Below are 25,250 nucleotides of genomic sequence, written 5' to 3' on the forward strand. Positions count from 1 at the left end.
AAAAGTTAGTTAGTGGTTGCAGGGGGCAGGACACAATGGCCCCAAAGGCAGGAAAGGTCTTTATTTCACAGGTACCCGCTGCTCCATTAATTTATTGATTTGTCAGTGTGCCTGCTGGCCTATGAATTTATTTATTCATTGTTTCACTAATTTGCTGGTGTCCGCAGCTCCATTTTTAAAAAAATTACCACTGTACCCACTGCTGTATTAATTTATTTCCTAGTGCCTGCTGCTGTATTAATGTGTTGATTAAGTGGTGGCTGGCGATTTACCGGTGCCTGGTTAATTATGTGGCAGTGTGCTTCAGTAATCTGTGTTTGTTGTTGGTGAGTGATGATGCATGCAGTTTTCACTGGTTTCTGTGGGTTGAGTGTTCCTGTTGCAAGTGTATAGCATCACTATACCAATAAAAAACCTGTTGCATTTTGTCCTCCAGTTTATTGTCAATTTTTAATCTTTGTGTTATTAAATTAACTTCTGTTGCCTACTTTTTAGGGCATACTGTCACACATTCTTTGCCAAAATCAAGATAAAACTTTTCAACACCTTACGGATCCTACCTCCCCATGTATAATGCCACAGGAGGTCGACTAGTAATTTATTAAATGTAACCTTATAATGACTGGAATGGCATTTGAATTGCTTGCAGTTCAATACCAGTGAGAGACAGCAATATGGGTGGTAATAGCAGCACTTAGCAGTGAAGCATTAATGGCGCATTTATGTGTAGATTCTAACCACTGTCTAGATTCTAATGTAGTGTCATTTCCCACCGTCCTTACTACGGTCACACTCCATAAACAGATAAGTGCATGTTTAAAATATTATGGGAAGGTCCTAATTGCACTTACAAAATAATTAGCACAAAAAGTGCAGGTTAAAGGGACAAGAGGTGAAAATGTTCAATGTTTTCAGTGCTCTTGTGTTAAGTGTTTCTCGAAATTGCATCAGATGATTTTATGTATATGGGTGTTGGACAATAAATATAAAACCTTAAGTGAGATGAGCATTATGTGTTCTCAAACGTCAGGCTACTGGCAGGCAGATGGGAGACGCACTCTCCCGTATCAGGGGGCTGGGATGATTCATCCAACTGGTTGATTGGCCACAGTATCAGGATCTGAAAAACTCAGTGGGTCCCAAAGGAGCAACACGAGGGACATTTTCTTTTCATCACCAATTAGAAACGTGCAGAGCAAGCAATTGTTGGTTCACTTAGAGAAACTTGAGTGCCGCCATAAGATCTGAGCATTCACAGATTGTGCACAAGCCTGATCCAGAAAAATATTTCTTATTCATGCTAACTGCAAATGATTTGACCAATGTGATATGGCGTGTTAGTCTTGAATAAGCACTCACACAGCTGGTACTGGATGACCAGTACCAGTGGGAACTGGCATTTGGGGTCAAATGGCTGAGCTTCAGTATGCAAGAGTAGGAGAGTTTTGTGTGAGTAAAGTCTGATGTTAGATTTCCTGAGAGTCCGTCTACCAATGAACAGTCCAGATTCAGTGTGTGAGTTAGTCCATTAAGAGAGCCACCTTTTCTGTTTGTAATCGACTTTAAGTTTCTGGTTCTTGCCTTCAAATTCCTTCATTGTCTTAGCCCTTCCCTCGCTCCACAATTCTCCAGCGGTATGACCCTGCATGAACCCTCTGCTCTTCCAACATGGGATGACTACTTATTCTCTGCTCCATCGTTCCTTCGGCCATTATGCCTCAGCTTGTGGAACTCGCTTAGCATGTCTGCCTCATCACCACCTGTCTTCAAATGTATCCTCTCAGACATTCCTCCTCAGCTGCGGAGTAATACAGTCAGTAACTCCACTTGTGTAACACCTTTCTTTTGAGAACTGAAAAAAAGGAGCAAAGCATGCTTCCCTAATTGCTCAATTGGTTAATGCTCTGGATGGTATGGGGGTTGAGTCATACAAATCGGGAGGGTCTCAGCATTTGATCTTTTGAGCTAGGCAATCTCAGTTATGATAGTTCTGGGGCACTACATTGGCCTTAGTACCCCAAGCAACTTAGTCCCTGAGTTGCTGGGACCTCAGAAGGAAGATGCTGAGGAAGGCATCTGCTCAAGGATGTAAGGCTAAATACATGTTCATTGGTGGGAGAGCCTTTGTTCAGGAGATCAAATGGGTTGAGTAGAATCTGTGATCGAATGGGTTTGCATGTGGTCTGTGGAAGGAACGGACTCAATGGTCTTTAGTAGCCTTTTCTCATTCTATGTTGTTTAATATTCTCGTGATGCAGAATTTAAGGCAGGTGCCTGTCATTGTAATCATCTTCAGACTGTTGTCATATCAGATGAAAACCACAGCAAATTATGGGAACTGGATTAGGGCAGAAGTGAGAGTGAAAGTTGAAAGATGTTTAAATCCAAATTATCCTGATCCACACTAGTCATAATCTCCAGGTTAAATGTGTTGAGGATTGGAGGAGCAAAGATGATTTTCTGGTGCAGGTACTTTGATTGCATTTAGGTGATAAAAGCTTACAGACTGCCTGTTCCCCAGTTAAATATTGTTGTGCTTTGTTGCCAAGAGGAGTTTGCTGTAAGATGTGCTGCTGGTCTTCACATGAGAAAAGTTGTGAGTGGGAGAGGACACTTAGTCCATGCTGCTCTATAATGGAGGGTATTCCCTGTCTGTGATCTCTACAAAACAGAGATTATGCAGCTGTTGAGTACAAAACCAAATTTTGTAAATTAGCTATCTATAATCAGTTAAATGGGAGGATTATAGTAAGTGGGTACACCTGTCAGTAAAATTACCAAGAAATAACCCACTCAATTATTTCTGGTTGAAAACAGTTTGTTGACACTGGTTATTTCTGAAGATTCAGTGCCACCTATTTAATTGTATATGAAAATGTAGCTTTGTTCCATTACCCATCCCTATCATTTCCCGTATACATCAAAGCTGTCTAATTGAATGCAATTATATGCAGACACTATATTTGCACAAAGTGCTCACGTTCAGACTGACTCTCGGTCTGCTTATTTCTATATGCATCAGAGCTTTTTGTTGTTTAGATGGGAAAAGAAATCTTTGCCCCTCCTCTCTCTCTGAGAGAAGACAACAGAATATTAATTTATCGTAAAACACAAATACAATTCTTAATTTTCAACAGATGTATCTACAAGAGTAGTCAAAATATCACCCAGTAGGTAGGAAAGCACAGAACTTGCCTGTGAGAATAAAGCACCCTTTAACTACTAAAACCTTTCCTGCTTTGGAGGAATATTTGATCAATTGGGAACAAAATGCTTCATCATTTCAAAACTTGTTCTACCTATTCCCTAAAAATACCAATACAAATATAAATATTTTGCATGAAGGAATAGAGAATGATTGGTGATAGCTTAAATGCTTATCCTTAGTTTCATTAGTCTTGTATCCTGTAAACCTGCTTGAAGTGATCAGGGTTATTGGATTTTTTTTTTAATTTTAAAAAAAAGTATTAATTCTACCAAAAACAGTTTCCAAAAAAGGCTTTTAAAAAAAAATATGGTCGGTTTTAACAGTTTTTAAAAGAGTGCTGTATCTCTCGATTCCAGGGTGCCCCAGTGTGGGGAGCTGTAGCCTTGCCTATTTCTTAAGTAGGACTTGCAAAAGGATGATTGGAATCTGAGTCTGTGCACAGACCAAATGAACTGGCCATTTAGTGAGGCACTTGGCTTAATTTAATAAAAATTACTTTCATTTGGGCCAGCGAGGGAGGAGGGGAATAATCCTCTCCTGTCAGTCCATCACTAAGAAATGTTGACCATTATGGAGCACTGATTGGACAGGCTGGTTCCTATGCCTGGTGGGAGAAGTGAGGAGCTACAAGAAGGTAAAATGACAAAGAGAGGATTCATTAATATTTATAAACTTTATGAATATTTTTGAAATGCCCATTTGTCTCTGTACTTCAAGAGGGCATGCCAAAAAGTGTTGTAATAGGAGTGTAGGATTTTTGTTTTAATTTGTGAACTATTTGGTATTCACTGATCCAGCAGAACATTTCAAACCTCTCTCTGATTTCCTGTTTGTCTTCCATTCTCACTCTGACCTTTCAAACTGCACTGCTTCAACCAAACTCAGTGTGCAAGCTTCAGGAATAGTGCTATATTCTTCCTCCTGATTACTTACTTGCCTGTGGTCAGAATATTGACCCGCAACTTCACATGTTAGATGGCTGTCTTTATTTTCCTGCTGAATTTTCCTAAATGGTGTCATTCATCTTCTGCTGTTTTCCCTCCCATTTTAGAGCCACACTTGCCCCTATCTTTCCAACGTCTCCAGCAATCAAATACTGCACATCTAACCCTTGTTTAGTGTACAGCGCTGCGCACTCTTTTTCCCTCAGCATTTTAAAATCTGTTAATAGACATTTGAACCCATCAGGTACCTTTCAGTGAAAGATGTTAACACGTATGAGCTCTTAATCATCTACCTTTTCGCACCTATCTTTATTTTAGGCATGTTGTTGCTTGTTAATCGTACACAAGGTGTTTCTTCGGCCTGACTCTGCCCAGTCATTAGCCTATTTTTCCATTTTCATTCACTGAATCGAACTGCTGTGTGTTTCCAGTATTTTCTATTTTTCTTCCATATTTTCAACATTTCTGTTTTTTTTCTTCTTTAAATCGTGATCATATTCTGTGTTTTGGAAACAATAACAGCAGGAGGTGAAACCTCATCTTGGGAGTTCAGATTAAAGTTACCATGAATTGCTAAGCTGGAAAGTGTCAAGTCTTGATAGATGAAAGTTTTGGAGTGTTTCTAGTCCCTAGCATTAAATTATATTGAATATCAGTCTTGTATCTATTTCACCAGTTGTACCTCATTGACTCACATCTTAGTCATAATCGAACAATTAAAAAAAAATATTGAGAAAGACGGTAATTTCCTTCTGATTTTGATAACTTGGCTTCTTCCCAAGAGGACGAGATGGAAATTTACAAGTAGTTGCCAATTTAGAGATTAAGTTCCCTGAGCAACAGCAATTAGCCTTTTAATAATCTTAGGATGTGTCTATTCAGCGCACTTACTTAGAGGGAGTAGTTAAGCTGGGCCCTTAAAGGTACAGGCCAAGATAAACATAGCTCCACGTGAGCAGCTAAACATGCCAAGCGTACTACAGACCATGGGCGATTAGCTGTATCTAAGTAGTTTTTTAATCTCCCAACTGACTAATCTGCACCTGGACCAGTATTGTCGTAATATTTCTTTATGTGGCTTGGTGTCAAATTTTGTCTGATAAAGATGGTTTACTATGTTAAAGGCGCTATATAAATGAAAGTTATTATATTGTTATCCTGAATTGTCCAGCATCAGTCGACCACTCTTTCAGACTGTCTAGATTTGCCATATGTACCAGTAGTGCCAAATCTTGCCTGACTTGGTTGGTGTAAATCTTGAACACTCTTATCCTTTCCTGATTGAGGGAGTAGCATTTAGGACAGATGTTTCCTATGCTATTAGGCCGGCCAAATAAGGACTTGAAAAGCGCCACATAAACAAACATAAGTTTGTTTTTTTTCAAACACAAAGCAGCGTGGAATTCAGCATTGCAGTTCTGACTCTGTCTCACAGTAACTGGACTATGTCCTGACTGGGAACTGGAGAGACAGGAGTGCGAGACTGGCAGAGGCTACCACAGCATTTGTAACATGGCAAGTTGGGATGTGTTTTGGGGACACAGGTATGTGTAGCAAATGCAGGCAATCTGAGAGAACAGGAGGGAAGAGCAGAAATCACGATATATTGAAGTTTTGATATATTGAAGTTTTAACTTATTGAAGTTTTTTTTTGCTGGTTCCCTTGGACGTTATTGACTCCACTGTTTCTATACATTCTGGCTTTGAAATGGTCATAAGTACAACAGAAGGCACATAATAAATACAATGCTGTACTGTTTCCAAGTTTACAGAACAACACTCCCCACCCACCTGTCACATTCACCATAAACTACCGCTCCTCCCTCCCATTGCATGAACTTTTCTTAACCTGATCAGTTACTGCAGTTTTTCTGCCTTTAGTATATCTAGAGTTAAGCATTTTGTTTTGGATAGAATCACTAGGATGTTAAGTGTATTAAAAGGCTATCCATAGTAAAGTTTAAAAGGAAACCACCAGGTTTTTTTCCCCATGTCTTTTTTTTGGCATTTGCTCCCTTTCAGCCTTGGGGCCCAAGTTGTGCAATTTTGACCCCAATCCTTCCCACAGGAAGATGCTGCAATCTCGGAGCCTGGAACTTGTTCAGCACTGATCATATGATTGGAAAATAACTGCCAAAATGTTACAAAATGAAACTGGTCTCTTCTCCCAACCTCCCCCCCCCCCCAAATAAACACACAGGAACCCAAACAAAATGATAAAGTGACCTTATCGGATCCCAGTGTGACCAGCCGCGAGCTGTTTTAATGTGCGAGGTTAGATTTTACTTTGTTCTCATGGATTTGTTGCTCATTTGTTTGAAAAGCTGTGAATATAGTGAGTACCTTTTGGTATATCCTCCTGTCGGGGCATCAAGTTACCTTCTGTTCTCTTTATTTCACCTTAACCATGTGGTTGCTCATTAACCTATGAGCATTCTGGAATATTGTCCTTTTTCTTTACAAATGATTCAATTTGACTGCTTTATGGTGCACCATTTCTGAAATACATTTCTGAAAGTGCTAAGGGACTAGGTGTTACCCAGACTTTGCAATATACATAGAAACTTTGATCTTTGTCCAAAGCATATGTGAACCAGCTGATTTTAATTGTGTGACTGTCCTGTGAGCCAGTGATTATTTTAACTCCATCAATTTAACTGAAGTACTACTCAGTTCACGAGCCAACATACTACTTTTTCTTAGCACAGAATGTGGACCCTATCAAAATAAGCTATCAGCCAGAAGCTACAATATGCACATACTGTAGGTATTGGCATCCTTGGACGTTTTTTATCTGCATCAGTGATCTTTGAACATGTGCTTGTAGTGCAGACACTAAGATACCAGCTCGTTCCTCCATAACTACTGAACTTCCAGGCAGCTGAGTTTCTGTAAAGCTGCAGCATCTGCTACTTTGCTTGTACATAGGAGAGCAGCTAACAGTAAATGTTACCCATCACCCCTGTGCTCGCTGACCCACATTGGCTCCCGGTCCAGCAATGCCTCCATTTTAAAATTCTCAGCCTTGTTTTCAAATCCCTCCAGGGCCCCGCCCCTCCCTATCTCTGTAACCTCCTGCAACCCTCCAAGATATTTGCACTCCTCCAATTCTGGCCTTTTTCATCGCTCCACTATTGGCGGCCATGCCTTCAGTTGCCTAGGCCCTAAGCTCTGGCATTCTCTCCTTAAACCCCTCTCTCCTCCTTAAAACTTATCTCTGACCAAGCTTTTGATCACCTGTCCTAATATCTCCTATGTGGCTCGGTGTCAAATTTTGATCCTGTGAAGTGCCTTGGAACGTTTTACAAGGTGCTATATAAATGCAAGTTGTTGTTGGTAAGGCCTCTGAGCAGATCGCCACTCATCCCCTTGGTTAGAGATGATGTGAAAAGCCTAACATGGAGAAGAAAATAAATGTTGCATTGCTCCCACAGAGGGGAGAAAAGCAATAGATTCTGGTTTTGCTATGTGCAGTAGGTTAGAATGAACAGAATTGTAAAGAATGTGACTTGTTGGCTGTATCTTTACTGATTCTCTAATGAACACAATTGGAACTTGATTTATTTGTATTATTGTCAGAAATGTTATCGTGTTTTGTTTGTTTAGGTTTAAGTGTACACATTTTGTGAAAATTTATTTTTGGGAATATCTTCATATACTTCAATGATCATTCTAGTACCTAGAAGATGAATAACTGTTTCTCCAATCATACAGGCTTCATTATACAATCATTTGTAAATGTTATCATTTTTGATAATTGCTCAATTTGAGACCTTTTTTTTCTTGCCAATGTTCTCCTCTTCTTCCCCCCCCCCCTCCCCTCCCCCCGCCTCCCCTCCCCTCCCCAAAATCCCTTTTCTAAAATGTTGCCTTAGTGCAGTTCTAATTCACTGGTAGCCCTCTGATTCTTCCACACATTAACTTGTATAGTGCTGCTAGGTTATTTTATCACATTAAACAAGCTGAAAACCCTGTTTGTATATTCTACATGCTTTAAGTGCTGATTTGGAACTTTAATCAGTTCAATTTCTATTGTTTTACTTAAAATTTAAGTAAATGATTTGTGTAATTGCTCGGACTTGCTAAGCTTGCACCAAGCTGAAATGTTCTTGTGTTCAACGTTAACATAAAAGTAGCACTAATGTATTGTGATGGTGCACCAATTAATAGTGATACAAAATCCATGCATTGTCTGCAAATCAATTAGAAAGTTATCTTTTATATGCCGTAATAAAGCCCTACATTATTCCAGTAAACCTGTCCTGTACACTGTATAGCATTGTGATTCATGTTATGAAATAGGTTTCTGTACTATCTAATCAATGGTCTCAGCAGTACCAAAGATATTTCTATTTCATTAATCCTTCTTCAGGTGAACCGAGCATTATAGTATATTTTAAAAGACTTTTTATATTTCACTATGTTACAGTTTTTTTTATTCGTTCATGGGATGTGGGCATCGCTGGTGAGGCCAGCATTTATTGCCCATCCTTAATTGTCCTTGAGAAGGTGGTGGTGAGCCGCTGCCTTGAACCGCTGCAGTCCGTGTGGTGAAGGTTCTCCCACAGTGCTGTTGGGAAGGGAGTTCCAGGATTTTGACCCAGCAACGATGAAGCAATGGCGATATATTTCCAAATCGAGATGGTGTGTGACTTGGAGGGGAACGTGCAGGTGGTGTTGTTCCCATGTGCCTGCTGCTCTTGTCCTTCTAGGTGGTAGAGGTCGCGGGTTTGGGAGGTGCTGTCGAAGAAGCCTTTGCGAGTTGCTGCAGTGCATCCTGTGGATGGTACACACTGCAGCCACTGCGCCGGTGGTGAAGGGAGTGAATGCTTAGGGTGATGGATGGGGTGCCAATCAAGCGAGCTGCTTTGTCTTGGATGGTGTCGAGCTTCTTGGGTGTTGTTGGAGCTGCACTCATCCAGGCAAGTGGAGAGTATTCCATCACACTCCTGACTTGTGCCTTGTAGATGGTGGAAAGGCTTTGGGGAGTCAGGAGGTGAGTCACTTGCCGTAGAATATCCAGCCTCTGACCTGCTCATGTGGCCACAGTAATTATATGGCTGGTCCAGTTAAGTTTCTGGTCAATGGTGACCCCCAGGATGTTGATGGTGGGGGATTCGGCGATGGTAATGCCATTGAATGTCAAGGGGAGGTGGTTAGACTCTCTTGTTGGAGATGGTCGTTGCCTGGCATTTGTCTGGTGCGAATGTTACTTGCCACTTATGAGCCCAAGCCTGGATGTTGTCCAGGTCTTGCTGCATGCGGGCTCGGATTGCTTCATTATTTGAGGGGTTGCGAATGGAACTGAACACTGTGCAATCATCAGCGAACATCCCCATTTCTGACCTTATTATGGAGGGAAGGTCATTGATGAAGCAGCTGAAGATGGTTGGGCCGAGGACTCTGCCCTGAGGAACTCCTGCAGCAATGTCCTGGGGCTGAGATGATTGGCCTCCAACAACCATCTTCCCTTGTACTAGGTATGACTCCAGCTACTGGAGAGTTTTCCCCCTGATTCCTTGTGCCCAGAATTTGAGAAATTATTGTATTTTCTGAAGATAAATGCTACTAAAGGGGTTTAAAATAAGCAAGGGGCCAGGCTTAAGTGCTACTGAATAATGTCTGTGTTGAATCTCTAGCTGCTCTCTGATATCCAGCACTTTTGGTAACCTTTTTGTTGAACGTTTCTTGTTTAACTCCTCCACGTAGGCTACATTTGTGATTTTATTTTTTTGCTTCCAGCTCCATTTCCATTTAAGTTTGCATCTTGGTGACTGCAGAACTGTGTAGGGAGTAGCCACCAAACTTTAGGTGTGATTTCCTACCATCAAAATCTTTCTTCCTTTTGCAACTCAGTGCAGCTAGATTACATTCAGGGTGACTCAAAGTGCAAATTTACTTTCACCACAATAGTTTTGAAACCATTGTCAATTAAAATTAAATTAGTTCTACAGCCAGTTGAATCATGAGATATATTGGGATGTAATTGGAGTTTGCTCAAGGCTGGTTTGTCTGTGTCCTGCAGATGGCGCTATGTATTTTCTTTCACATTCACCCCAGAATGCTAATTCAATATGCTTTGATGCTGCAATAATTAAGCTCACAATGAAAAGAAATATACCAGAAGTTTCTAGTTCACTATCCTTATTTTCTGTAGGGTAAACAATATGTTTCACTGTATGAATTAGTCTTATTAATGTACAAGAAACTATAGAGATATTGGTTGTATTCAGCTGAAATAGCTATAATAAATTAATCACAGTAGTGGTCTGTATGCCATACAAAATATGTATTGGGGAACCTCCCGTTCACTAATTTTATGCTGATGTCTGAGGTACGGGAGGAATGTGGGTTCAAACCAGGACACGTGTGGAGAGCTGTTGAATGAGATTTCCATTGAAATCCTCTAGGATTGGGATGTGATGTATGCTATTTATTTAATATCATGCTATCTACTGTTACCATTGAAGTCTTTGTGAATGTAGCTCCTCATTGAAGTGGGCATGGTGTAGGTTGCATACTGTTCCACCCACTCTGGGAGTGGAGATTTAATCTAGGTCAAACAGATGAGATGAAAGTCTCCTCTTGCTAATGGCAGTAATGGTCCTACTTACATTGGAGCTTGGTGTGTCTTGACACAGCTCCAAATGGGTGTGGACCCACAATGCTAAACTGCCCAACATATTCCTGAGTTTAACTGCTTAGCTCAGTACAAATCTTATAAGAGAAAAGTTATCAAATTGGCTGGGATGTGTAGTGGAAAAATTCATGCTGGTGCAGCAGAAGTTGTTCAGTTAGGGGTGAATTTAAGACATATGGAGCAGAGTAGAGGGAGCTTTATTCTGTGTCTGAACTTTCTATAATTGACTTGAAGGTGCCTGATGCTGAAAGTGGAAAAGTGATGCATTTCAGAAACAGGGGCCATGAATATAAGATAGTCACTAATAAATCCAATCGGGAATTCAGGAGAAACTTCTTTACCCGGAGAGTGGTTAGAATGTGGAACTCGCTACCTCAAGGAGTAGTTGAGGCAACTAGCATAGATGCATTTAAGGGGAAGCTAGATAAACACATGGGGGAGAAAGGAATAGAAGGATATGCTGATAGGGTTAGATGAAGTAGGGAGGGAGGAGATTTGTGTGGAGCGTATACAATGGCATGGACTTGTTGGGCTGAATGGCCTGTTTCTGTGCTGTACATTCTATGTTAAATCATTTACCTTTTGAGCACAAGATTCACCAGAAAATAGAAACCTTGTAAGTGCATTAAGTGCCTGTGTTTCCTGTGGCGCTGTCAAATAAGATTTACCATCTGGGTGGATGTCAGCAGAAGTTGGGATCTGAATGTACCTCTTCCACTCCATGGTACAGTATTAACCTATTAGAGCATTGTCAGGCTGCAAATTATTGTATAATCTGTTCAATTGAATGCAGGAGAGATCTTTGCTAAGTTATGAGAGAACAGGATTTTTAAGAGGTGTGATTTTGTAGAGTAAAGCACAGTTCTGTTTCGTGCTGTAGATCAAAACAATCGCGTTTAATTGAGCTTTCATGTAACCAGATTAATATACTAAATTGGGACTTGGTAAAACATTGCTTATAATTAGGAATGGCCAGGAATTTGCTTATCAGATTTATTTACATGATTAAACTAAGTACAGTACGATAGAGAACAGCATAAGTGAGTTTCTTATCTACAGCAATTATCCCAGCATGTGCTGCCACTGATGGTGGAGGAAGAATCCCCATTGCTTTAGCAAGTTTTGCATGTTTGGGAAAAGAATGTCCCCAACACAGAAATGTCCTTATCTGTACAAAACATCCAACAGGATGTGTTCTAAAAACATTACAGAGATGACATTTGAGTATCTGGCGGAAACTTCTTACTGTTCTTATCTAAAAACTAAAAGCATCAGAATTTGTTTGATCTGCTGCCTGTGTAGCAGGAGAGAGTTTCACAGTTTTTTTTTTCTCTCCTTTTTGCACAGTGACCCATATGCTAAAGTGTCTTTGTACGATCCAATAAATGGAGAGCTCACCAGTGTTCAAACCAAGACGATCAAGAAGGTGGGTAAGATATTACACAGAATGTTTCTTCATCTTTTTATTTCAGGATTTCCATAATAGAAGAATATAAAAATGATGAATTATTGTACAAAGGTTATTTATTGGACAAATCCCCACCAAACTGTAACATCATAGTATGTGGTTGACTGAAGTGTAAAATAGTACACTTAAAATTACAAAAACCTACAGTGCAGCTAACGAGGATCAAATACTAAAAGACGAGGCTCACGTCTCCATGTTCCTGTTCCAAGTGCATTGTATGAGCAGCAGGTGCTTCCATGTGCTCGTACACAGATGACCTGTAACCCTATTTCTAGAAACTGAAGGACTAAAGTACAATGGAAGAAATTGCTTGAAGAATTTTTTTTTTAAAAAGTTACTTGACACAATAATCTGGTTAACCTGAGGTTGAATGCTGGAAAGTATCAAGGACATGAACAGAGCTGCTTTCAAACCCCTACTCCCCATATGTCATCTAGGGGAGCACGTCACATCAGAGGCCTAGCAATTGTTCGCAGGAGAGAGAAAAAATGGTATTGCATTAGTGTAATTGTATTACAGCAGAGGCCACCGTCATGATGTACATTCAGTATTTGATGGCTTGCCAGTGTCCCACAACTATGGTACAAATTATATATCTGTATAAGTGAGTTTTATTCCTGGCGCACATCCAAAGTGTGCTGATTTAGTCGAATGTTGCAGCACCTAATAAAAAAAACACTCAGCCACTTATGTCACTCTCTCTCAATTCAATTCCCATTCAGGGGGCGGGGGAAAATGCTGAAAGGAAATGAAAACCCCTTTCAGTGACTATATCATTCTCCATCCACCCAACTATATACTCGTAAAAATTCAACTTTATAACAAATATAGAAAAGGTAAACTCGCCCATAAACTTGGCTCAAAGAACTTTCTGCCTCCCATCCACAAACACCGCAACATCACTGGGCCAAGAAGCTTTGGGTACAACTTCCCTCTGCACATTCAGCCATCTCCATCTTGCCAACTTACTAATTTTGGTTGAAGCTTGATATAACAGTCTCAATATAAATTCACAAAATGTGCATATGCAGGAGTCCATCTCCCAAGTAAGGGACTACAGTTCCCAGGAGTCGCTGCACGACTGCACAAAGCAATATGCAGCTTAACTGCTTTCTGGAACGTTAAGGACGTGTCTTGGATTTGGTGAGATCAGCGGCCAGCCTGTTTCCTAAAAATAGTAATGTTGTCATCCTTTAGTAGCTAAAGTTTACAAGCAGGCATTACTTTCACTTTGCGAGCAAAATTGAGGACATTTTACCAAAACAGATTTGACCTCTGACGAGTACATTTTTGTGCAGTTTCATTTATTTTTTTTACCCGTATCTATCTTGCATCCATGTGCACTTGATCAGCTTTTCTCCATTAAAAGTTCTTGTGCCCACATTTACAGTGAAAACTGCCAATGTAAACTTGTCACTGTGTAAGTACACCCTTCCATCTGTGGTAGCCTCACTTTTGCGCCTCCCAGCTTGGCAGAGAAGCTCCTTTGCTCCAATCAGCCCTACTTCTCAGTGTTCCAAATGACTGTATGCTTTTGCTGTTTAAAATGAAATGGAACTATTATATAAAAATAAAGACTGAATATGACTTAAAAATGGGGACAATGATTATAATGTGTGAATGTATATTATATTTTGGCACACATCTGCACTAAAATTGGCAACTTCAAGCAGAGGGCCTAATGATGCCTGGTGTGGAGAATAGAAAACTTCACATCGATGTAATGGTTAAAGCACATTCTTAGAGCAGATTAGGAGGAGTTTGTTTCTGGATTTGGCTGGTGTATACCTGATCTGGGATTATCTGCTGTTGACATTTGATGATGAAAGTGTCCTTTCACTGGAATGGACATTGTTGACCGTGAGTATGATGTTCACCAAGAAAAAAAAACTCTTTTAGTGTATTATTTAGGTATGGTTTTTTTAAAAGAAAATTAAACTCAAATTTACATGGTAAAATACTGCTCTCTTTTTCTCCTTTCAGACTTTAGATCCAAAGTGGAATGAAGAATTTTACTTCAGAGTGAGTGTACTTTGTTTGTTTTACTTTTGTAGTTTTAAAGAAAAGCATCAAATGGACATGTTCTACCTACTGTACATTGAGCAGAAGAAAGATTATTGTATGTAAGACATTCTTTAACCTTTAGTTAGGCCAGGCGTTCTCACCAACCTGGTCAAGGGCTACAATCCTAAGCTGTTACTTGCTCAAGGGCAGTTTTTGAAGACCTGCCATAAAGTGGTTCATGCTTATTTTTGCAATACCGTATGTGCCAAGTGCTTAAAGGATAATGGCAGAAATCAAAAAGCATCAGATCACTAACACAAACTTTAGAACTAACCAGAGAATGTTTAACTATGTTTCTGAAGCAGATTGTTAACATTGGTTTCCACAAACTAGTTGCCTAAAGTTTGGTTGCAGTTTCAGATATTGCAAATCTCATCAGTCCCACACTAAGGACTGGATGTGGCTACCTGCTTCCGTCGAGCTGCATCTCAACTATGGGTTTCTAGGAGCAAAGCGTTCCATAGATTTCCATGCTGTTTAGGATCATTTTTAGTCCTCGGTCCAAACTGTGAGTATTTGGAATTTTTAAAAACCTAAGATATAGGAGCAGGAGTAGGCCATATGGCCCCTCCAGCCTGCTCCACCATTCAATCAGCTCATGGCTGATCTTCAACCTCAAATCCACATACCTGCCTGATCCCCATATCTGTTGATTCCCTTAGATTGCAAAAAATTATCTATCTCAGCCTTGAATATACTCAAGACTCAGCATCCACAGCCCTCTGGGGTAGAGAATTCCAAAGATTCGAAACCCTATGAGTGAAGAAATGTCTCCTCATCTCAGTCTTAAATAGCTGACTATGCCCTCCAGTTCTTGACTCTCCAGCCAGGCTGTTATTTAATAACAGCCATTGAATTTGCTAACTTCGGATGCTGTCTTATTGGATTCAAGGAGAGCAAAGGTAACCTTATAGCATGGAAACCTGTGGCACTACTCACTGTTGGGAGCTCCTAGTTGAAGTGGTTGGTCAGTGGAGAAGGGAGCAGGTCTGAGGTGGCGTTGAGGTGCCCCCTTTATATTAATGGAAACAGCACTGTTGGAGGCAGTACTGTAATATAAATTACCTTGTGTTCTTGTCACTGGAGGCAATAAATCCCACAAGGAACATGGGTTTCAAACCCAGCCTCCACCTGAAATATGAACAGCTTGCACTGGCAGCATTTGATATCAGGTTAGCATTTTTGGTCTGGCCATGGGCTGACCCCTCAGCCTGCCTGTACAATACAGCTATGTGGTTTCCCCATTTCGGACTTGTATGGACCTTTCCCTGGCCAGGTCAACAAAATGACTTGGCACTAACTGCACATGCACTGTAACATTAATCAGAGCAACTTAGAGTTTGTGTTATTGCCTAATCTGCCCTGCAGTATAAATGAAACAGACTGGACAACATTGGAAGTGGTCCAGTAATATTGAAATCCATTTACTTTACAGGGTTGCCTCGAAAGTAAACATAGCACCACTATTACCTTTGGAAGCATCAAGACTCCATTTGAGAGGAGATTTTGCCTGGTGTGACTGATCACTGGTTGCTGCCATTTTAGGATTCTAGAGTTGCTGGGCGTAATGGGCCTTTCCTTGGTATTGGGAAAGACTGTGGCCTGACTGGCAACGTTTCAGGATTTGGCTCGCACAGATTCTCAAAAGTTGTGAATGCAACTTCATTATTTTGGCCACAGACCATCCCTGGTGAAGATCCATAGAGCCAATCTGCATTAATTAAAAAAAACTTCCTAAATTTGGCACAGGTGAGGTTGTGTCAGTAGAAGAACTGGGCACTTGTTGACAAATTAACAGGCAACTGTGTAATTTGCGCATGTGCTAAATTAGAACTTGTGTATAATTTCTTTCACACAAACAGTAAGCTTTAGGAATGCAGCATTTTCTAAGCCAAATCATTCTTGGAATTACTTAACTCTGGGTAACAATCATGAGACTGAAGCAACTCCTGCCAATGGCTGCAGTGAAGGATCACAAGAGCGGGAGTTGGCCCATTGACCATATAATGAGTGCCCCCGAGGGGAGAAAGGTTAAATCTGTATCGTAGCATCTGTTACTTCCAGTGCGATCTGAAGAAAGGAAAAACAAGAGTGATTACTGAAATTACATTTCTGAGGAGGCTATAAATAAATGAGCTTTCTTGGGTAGAAGGAAGTTATGCAGGTCTGTATATAACCAGGTGGGGAGCTAAGCTGTTCAGCCAAAACATGCAAACAATAATTGAGAATTGTATTTAAACTACATTTGGAGAGGGAAGGAGCCAATAAATTTGAACAGAACACAAGACAGAAGGAAATAATGTTTAGAAAATAATGTTTAGAAAATAATAAAAATCTAGTGAATTTCAATACAGACCTGGTGCTGAAGATTAAGTGATCACTGTGGATTCACAAATCTAAAGGACTTCAAAAAGGGTAATTGAAAAAGGGTTATTATCTAGTAGATGCAATTTAGTGGATTTTCAGAAGACATTTGGAATTAACAGCAAAGGAGATTGAAAATAGACTGGTATTATGAAGCAGATGATAACGAATATACAGTTCTGTCCGTTGCAGTAGTTAGGAGAGGAGTTCTGCTTGCATCAGTTGTAGCTTGTTTATTTGCACTGTTCAACAGCATGGCAGAAGATACGTCTGTCTGTCTATTATAAAATTTGCTGATGTCACTGGACGCTGCATATCTTGGATACTAATACTCAAGAAATCTTGAACAATTAAGTGAACAGATTAAGGAATAATAGATGGACTTCAAATTGGATAAATGTAAAGGGTTGCAAATTGGAACAGGATATTTGAAACTGGTGTATAATGTAGGTTATTTGTTGGAAAATGTGGAAGAAGATTTGGTACTATTATTGGTGATTCACAAAGTATCCAGTAATGAGAAGCTGTCATTAATGGAGTATTTGATTTGAACATTGAACCCTGTATGTTATCAGGAAGGCTGCATTTGGAATGTTCATATTTTTTAATACTCTCCTTTCAAAGGACATGTACCTTTTGAAAGGTTAGATTTGGTTTTGGCCTTGGGATTGTACATTTTCACTACATTGATGTCCTGTTCTGAAACAAATAGCTAATTGGGGGAGTGGGTGGATGTGAGTGTGATCACTCTGATATGACAATATACCGGAGAAGCTAGCCCATGCCCCAGAATTCATTGCATGTCACAACACTCAGTACCACTTTTATCCTTAATTGCACAAATTTGTTTCCAGATAATGAGCCATATTAATTTGTGTGTATCTGGTAATATGGGAGACTGTAGCTTCACTCAGGTCTCTGGGCACTAATACTGTCCCCCTTGCAAGCACATATATCTGGTGCATGCACATATATACGGAGCATAATGCCAGTGAGATAATGGGTGAGCGGGACTAATGTGAGATAGGACGCAGGCAGCTGCATTTGGACGAGTTGGGCTTTATGGAGGGAGAAGACCAACAAAGGGAGCATTAGAGGTAACAGAAGCATGATTAACGATGTCAGTAGCTGGGGCAATGTGGAAATAAGCAGTGCTAGTGATGTGGAGGATGCAAAATATGAAGCTCAGCTCAGGATTAAACAAAGGTCAGGGGTTTTGTGCAACCTGAGTGGTCAGGGAGGTGGGTGGCATCACTGGCAAGGGAGTGGAGTTTATGGCAGGCGCCAAAAACAAAATTGTTGTTTTTCCCAGTGTTAAGCTGAAGGATGTTGTGTCTCATCCAAGACTTGATGTCATACAGGTAGCCCAATAGCTTGGAAGTGGTCATAGGGTCAAGACAAGTGATGGAAAAATGGAGGGCGTGTCATCTGCGTGAATATGGAAGCCGATCCTATGTCTGACTATGAGGTCACGGGTGGCATATAGATATGGAAGAAGAAGGGGCCAATGAAAGATCCTTGAAGGACTCTGGAAGTAGCTGTGTGGGGGAGGGAAGAGCAGCTGTTGTTGGAGATGTGCTGGGAGTTGTAAGCATGCTAACCTGAAGAATATTTAACTTTAAAGATCAGCTTGGGCAAAGGCTAATAGGGGTGGGGGGCAGCTGCGGAGGTGGTTCAGTGTTCTAGAAGAATAAGTAATGTTAAACATCTGTCACTTTAAATCATGTGTACAGGGACCCAGTCCAATAATTCATACTCACATCCACATGGACACTGAGTGGCGGTACTCCTCCCGAGCTGTTATACATTTCAAGTTCTGCATTTTATTTTAGTTTGCCATTTATTTGTGCCATGAAGCCTATTCCAGAGCTGAGCTTGCTTGGTGTCTTCACCCAACTGCAATTCATAATTTGTTTAATTTTACATTGGCAGTTTATGATCCTGCTTATGCAGACTCGCTGTCTAATATGACTTTCAGTTGCAAGTATAAGTGAAGATTTAGAAAACTACAGATCAAATTCCAGCTCAAGGAAGCAATGAAGATGATTTATTCATGGTATTAGGCGCTGAAGGTCATAAGTGAATCCTGACAATGTCAGCCTATTCCTCAGTGAAAATAAATCCTAAACCACTAACTTGCTCTAAAAACGCAGTCTTGTTGCAACAATGTAGAAACAATGTCTAAACTGAGAAACTGGAGTTTGAGTTCCAGTCTCGAACTACGTTCATACAAGCTCTTTTGGGGGTGAGAGAAGGAGAGGCAAGTCTAATTGACTTGGCTGGGTTGTCAGAAGAACTGATTTCTTCCTGACTGGCCAACCAAGGAATCAGGATTGATGATGGAAATGTTAGTGGGCTGGATTGGCCAATCGGTTTACCTAAAAAAAAGGAAACAGTGATGCAATTGATGAATTTTGGGGGAATGTTATAACTTTTTTTTACCAATGCTGTAAATTGGATAGCTTACAGATGTTTGTTCCTAATAGATAATGTACAAAATGTAATTCTCTAATGGCAAAGCTATACTTATACAAATCGTTGGTTAGGCTACAATTAAAATACTGTCTAGTTTTGTGCACATTGCTTTAAGTAAGATGTTAAGATCATGGAGAAGATGCAGAAGAGATTCATTAAGATGATACTGGAGAGGAGAGCCTATGGTTATGAAGAGAATCGAGAAACTGGGGGCTTTTTACATTGAAACAAAGAAGGTTAAAAGGTGGTCTCATCGAGGTGTTCAAATTTGAAGAGTTTTGATCAGGTAAATCGGGGAAAAAACTATTTCCACAGTTTTAGTCAGTAACTAGCGTGTCCTAATTTTAGATTGTCACCAAAAGAATGAAGAGCTTGAGAATTTTTTTATTCAGTGGGTTGTTAAGATGTGGAATTACCTACCAGAAAATCATAATGGAAGCAGAATCCATAATAGCTTTTCAAAGGAAATGGATAAATATTTAAAGAAAAAATTAAAAGAGCAGGTGATTGAAAGAAAAAAAGATGCACCTTTCACAACCTCAGGAAGTCCCAAAACTCGTCACAGCCTATGAAGCATTTTTTAATATAGCATAGTCACTGTTGCAAAGTAGGGAAACATGATGCTAAGTGAATGGAACGAAGTAGGTAGATTTTTCAGATCAATTGCAGAGACACGATGAGCCAAGTGACCACCTCCTGTGCTACAAAATGTAATGATTCTATGGGCTAGGCTTTCAGACTCTTAACGCCAATGTTAGCCTATTCATTTTAATTGGTTACTAGCAGTGTTACGATAGGTAAACCTCGAGCTATCTTTTCAACTTTTGAGCATTTTGGGATGTAAGAAAAGTATGTGCAATATTATTAGATTTCATGAAGTTAGCATTGATATTCATTAGATTCATAGAATCATAGAAAATTTACGGTACAGAAGGAGGCCATTCGGCCTGTTGTGTCTGCGCCGGCCAAAAATGAGCCTAATCCTACTTTCCAGCACTTGGTTCGTAGCCTTGTAGGTTATGGCACTTCAGGTGCGTGTCCAGTTACATATTGTTTGAAGTAAGGCTTACGAATTTTATTGGGGCCTATTTTTGATTTAGTGAATCTCCCATACCCCTTAAAAGTCACTGTGCCAAATATTTTTTAAACAGTGAGAAGTAATTTGGTCTAATTTCTTTCACAATGATGCTCTCTTGTTCTTTCGTCATCGTCACATACTATTCAATTTGCCAAGTGGACAGTAAGAGAGCACCACAGGGGCTCTGTTCCTTTTAATGTTATACATTTGATGTGAAAATCTGCTTGAGCATTATAACTTTGAGCTACTCACCGATTATTTTCTAATCCATTGGCCGGCAACCACTGGCTACTTGCCACATTGTTTGAGTATATGCAAACTCTAATGACACCTTTCTACACTGGAGAAAGTGATTTTTTTTTTTTAAAAGAGGTTTCTGCACTCTTGACTCAAACCTCCAGCTCCATCAGGACTTAGACTTGATTCCCGCCAGCTGGCTCTGTACTTTGACGTTGTATAAATGTCCATACATCCAGTCTTGTGTTGATAGCACAGTTCCCCTCATGGACCCAATCCGCATCAGGTACTGGTTGAACCCCCTCGGTGAAAATTTGTGAGACTCCAAATCTTTACCTCCTGCGACAGGCTTATTCCTTCATCTGACGGATACACTTGTTGATTTTAGAGTGTACAAACCTCAATGTGCAGATGTTTCTTTGCTCAAGCCAGGTAGAAAGCTCACCAGATGGAAAGGTAAGCTGATTTCTAGAACAAATGATGATGAAGTCCTTCCAACTGGCTCGGGGAGAAAAGGGTGTTTGCAGATACCACTCTTCACATCAAGCTGATGGAGCAGCAATAGAAAATACTGATTGTAGCAGGCCTGAAGCATCGGTGCTACCAGTTATCTTGACCTGAGCATTGAGCACAGATCTGAAACAGATTGTCAACGGACCTGGTCTCTCTACTGCCCAGCTAGTCTCAATGAATACCTTTTGGATGTATCTTACTTGCATTGATTAATGCTCATCCTCGTCAAAATCTTAATAGTGGTGTGACAATAGAATTCAACTCATTTCTTCCCAGAGGTTTTCTTGTTTCCACCTCCAGTGATCTTGGTACTGGGAGATATTGTCTGCCCCAGCCATATTGGAAAGACTATGGATCACATGATGTATTTGGGAGAACCACTTTACATCCCTGGTTGTTGTTACCTCAGTGGCTCTGTACTTAGCTGAAATCACCAATATAGGTTGCTTTTTGGGGGTTTTGACCATTTTCCCATGGAAAGGATTTGGATATGATTTTAAGGTGTTCATTTTAAATTAAAGGGAGTTCACCAAGGTTAGAAGTTCTCTGACAGCCTGCAGATGCTGGGGCAAAGAAGGGATTGATATGTTAAACAGCCAGGCATTGAAGATGATTGGGGACAATTAGTGAGTTGTTAGCTCATCTAAGATGATCCCAGCCAAACCATTGCATCTTACGGGGTTGAAATATCTCTTCCTGTTGAACTTAGCCTAAAGCTAGTTTTGAAAGGAGTGGGGGCATTGGTAGCAGACTTGATTGGAAGCTCTTCTGGCCAACCCTCGGAGTAAAAAGCAAGCAACCAACTTCCTATGGAACAGGAAACATGAGATAGAGGGTCCATATGTTGGAAGTCATTTGGTGAGGTCAGCTGAGGGAAAGGCAAGTAATCTTAGAGCCTTCCTGGCCCAGAATATGCCTTGGTCTCATTCAATGTTGAGACTGACTAAAAGCAAGTGTATTTAGTCCACTAACTGGGACAGGGTGGTGTATTCTTTTTTATTATTTATAAGGAGGTAATTGAAGTAAGAAAGATTTTGTTAGAACTGTTGCTGTATATGTTCACTTGCTTACTGTAAAATAAAGTAGCATAACAATTGATATCTGGCCTCATCTCACTAAAGTGTTAGTCTGCTTATTGAAGCGCTTGTGCGATGGACATATCTGGTTGAGATCACAAAGGGCTCCCATTGTTACACCCCTAGATTGCACCATTGTATAAACTAGATATTGGGCAGTATGAGTGAATACCTGAACGTAAGATGTGGGGTCCACTTACAGGAGTGACCAGCACCGCTGAAGCGAGGGACCAACTACGGCAGACCCAAAATTTGTAACAGCACCGTTTTGCTCTTTCCTCTTTTTCTCCCCCCTCCATAGAAGGAGTCCAAGTGTGTGGGCTTTTACCAGGACAAAGGGACCTTTTTGAAATGAGAATGGTTTTATACTAAATTAATTGAACAGGCTTTGTTTATCTGTAGCTTGTCTGTCGCCAAGGCTGATACCTGATGCATCAATGTGGATAACCCTGTGTAAGTCTGAGTCTGAATTTCAGGTCACCCCATTTGCTGGGAATATATTCCATCAAGCATGCAATGGAGGTAGTGGAACTTTTTTTTTCAAAGCCACTGTTGGCTTTCTAGGCCTTTGGACAGCTTTCTCATTTGGGTACTTTACAGAATCCTTAAAGCCAAGCAGAGTTCTTAATTTTCCTTTCAGTACACTAGTCTGGGTGGCTCATTTCTCAGCTGGCGCGGACATGATGGGCCGAATGGCGGCCTCCTGTGCTGTAAATTTTCTATGATTCTGCACCAAAGCTGCTTAAACTTTTGTTTTTAAACCATGGTTGTGCAGGGAGTGCAGTGAATTGGAACACCAAGTTGGAAATATAGTAGAATGTTTTGTGTATCTCTTTTCCAGCAGCTGACATGGCAGAATGTGCTTACTAGCTAACTCTGCTGAATCACTTCTTGCTCATTTTTTGCATTTCCTTGCTCTTTGTTTTCATTTTTCTCTTTGCTGCATGAGTTTGTATTTTTCTTTCCTGGTTTTTCACTTGTTCTTTCCTTCTTTCTCTCTACTGGCCCAGATTCTCTGCTGTATAAGGTCTCTTTTAATTCCCTTCTCTCTCCTGCTTGCTTCACGCGCATGTTGGCATCTCAATGGTGGGCAATTGCTCAAAAAATGACCATTTGTGAACATTTTTAACTTGCATGTGTGGTACCAATGAAACAGAGAATATGTGGCCAACTTGTAAGCGCTATATCCTCTCTTTGTTCAATAAACCCTTGTTTTTTGGAAGAGCTAAAGTTTGTTGCATAATTTTCCTACATTACAACGGTGCATACATTTCAAAAGTAGTTAATTGTCTGTAAAGTGCTTTGGGACATCCTGAGGTCATGAAAGGCGCTATATAAATGCAAGTTCTTTCTTTCTAGTTTTCATGAGGCAAGTTAGAAAGCATAGTTTTGTAGCAGTGATGGACATTTACTTGGTTCCTGTAAGTTTCTAGAATATTTATTCAGAATTCTGTCCAGAAGCAGTTGTTGGCCTCTGCACTAATATTGTAACTGAATAAATAGCAATAGCCTGCAGGGGAAAGTATGTTGCTGCCTTGAAGTTACAAAATTTAAAACCATCCACAATAATTCCAGATTGGAGTAGGCCTGGGACAAGTATTGATGCATTTTTCTGATAAAGATTTTCTATTTAACCCCTCTATTAAAATATCAGTGTGCTGAAAGGATGGATGTACCCTCTTGTTATTCTGAAGGGTAGTAACTTGATATAGTATTTGTGCTCAGATGTGTTGATGTTTTAGCAGATCATGTGTTGGCCCTCCACTCATATTGTAGATTCTCCATTTAATGGCAAGTGGGTACAAAACACCTCACTAGACTTGGTTTAAATGAAGTATTTACAAATTTGTTTTCTGCTTAATTATTTTTGAATGATATCTTTTATATTTACTTCTACTTTTTGCCTCCTTTTAAATTTGAAAGATAGGGCCTATTTTCATTGGAATGGGAGATTTAGGGGTGATTTGATAAAAGTTTTTAAAGTTATGAAGGGATAGATAGAAATAAAACTGTTCCTAGTGGTCCAGAACAAGGGAACATAGATGTAAGATTAAATATAAAAGATTTAGGACAAAGAACAAGAGAAACTTTTTATGCTACACAGTGCTCTTCTGAGGTATGTTTTTGGGCAAGTGTGGAGGAAGTTGTACTCTGTATCTGACCTGGGAATGCATGATGCTGACACTGGTGGCTGAAATGGGAACAGTTCCATCCCTCACTTTCACGAGCATAACATTTAAAAATAAATAAAAGGTTTTGCAAAATTCTCAAACTATTACCCTTTCTTTTCACCTCTGCTTTTGATTGTCAGCTGTTTTTACCTCGGGGTGAATAGGTGCTGCTATGTTGTTTTAAACTTTGATTAGTGAGTTTAAAGGATCTTATTTTGACAGGTTGGCAGGCTTACCCTTATGTGGATCCCATAACTAGCTACCCTTCTGTTTTTCTTAGGCATTCAAGCAAACTTTCCATAGTATGAATATGAATTTGAACCAGTGGAAACTCTGGGCTAGAAAAATTCCACTAGACTGGAATGATATGGGTTGGCACGATGTATAATAGTAACTTGCATAGCAGGTCAAAGCAGATGGATATTGAATTTAATATGGTGCATGTTTTCAGCTCAGCGATTTGGTTAGGCCACTTTGTACTTTATTTGGAGATAAATTAGACAGTGAAAATTGAGATGAGAAAAGTGACTTGTAAGTATACTTGTAAGTGTTTAATAGAGTGAGATTTATGTGATGTGCTGTAATGTGGGCTACGTTGTTGCAATCATTTTCAGTAATAGTGCAGAAAACTAAGTAGGTCCTGGCAGCACTGAAATAAAGTCCTAATAAATGAACAGCACATACTAAGATTGAATTTTATGCCACAAGTATAGATTTTATTGTGTATTTTATATACTATTAAATGTTCTGCTTCATGATTTAAAATTATTCCTCTGCCAAGACGGTCCCAAAGTCTCGCAAGTGCTGAGAGGAAGGAATTCTCTGACCTAGCATGTTCCAAAAAAGCCTTGTGGTATGTTCATTTATACAGGGCTGCAGTTAATGTTTAGAAACTCTGTATTCTTAATTCTGGTTGAAGGACTCGTGTGAAAGAGGGAAATGTATTCAAAATAAAGTACCTGCAAGAAATTGCACCTTATAACTAAAACAGGAGATCATTTTTGCTGTAGAA

At 40.0% G+C, this 25,250-nt stretch overlaps 1 protein-coding gene across 2 annotated transcripts in view; it reads left to right on the forward strand.

Moving 5' to 3' along the window:
* Nucleotides 1–25,250, forward strand: part of nedd4a (NEDD4 E3 ubiquitin protein ligase a) — a 108,735-nt gene that overhangs the window by 5,581 nt on the left and 77,904 nt on the right. For both annotated transcript variants that reach the window (XM_067971528.1, XM_067971529.1), the window contains exons 3-4: nucleotides 12,140–12,218; nucleotides 14,244–14,282. In XM_067971528.1, coding sequence (XP_067827629.1) covers nucleotides 12,140–12,218; nucleotides 14,244–14,282 — 118 coding nt within the window. The remainder of the gene's footprint in view (nucleotides 1–12,139; nucleotides 12,219–14,243; nucleotides 14,283–25,250) is intronic.

The sequence above is a fragment of the Heptranchias perlo genome, chromosome 34 (assembly GCF_035084215.1).
Source record: "Heptranchias perlo isolate sHepPer1 chromosome 34, sHepPer1.hap1, whole genome shotgun sequence".
In the NCBI taxonomy this organism is placed as follows: domain Eukaryota; kingdom Metazoa; phylum Chordata; class Chondrichthyes; order Hexanchiformes; family Hexanchidae; genus Heptranchias; species Heptranchias perlo.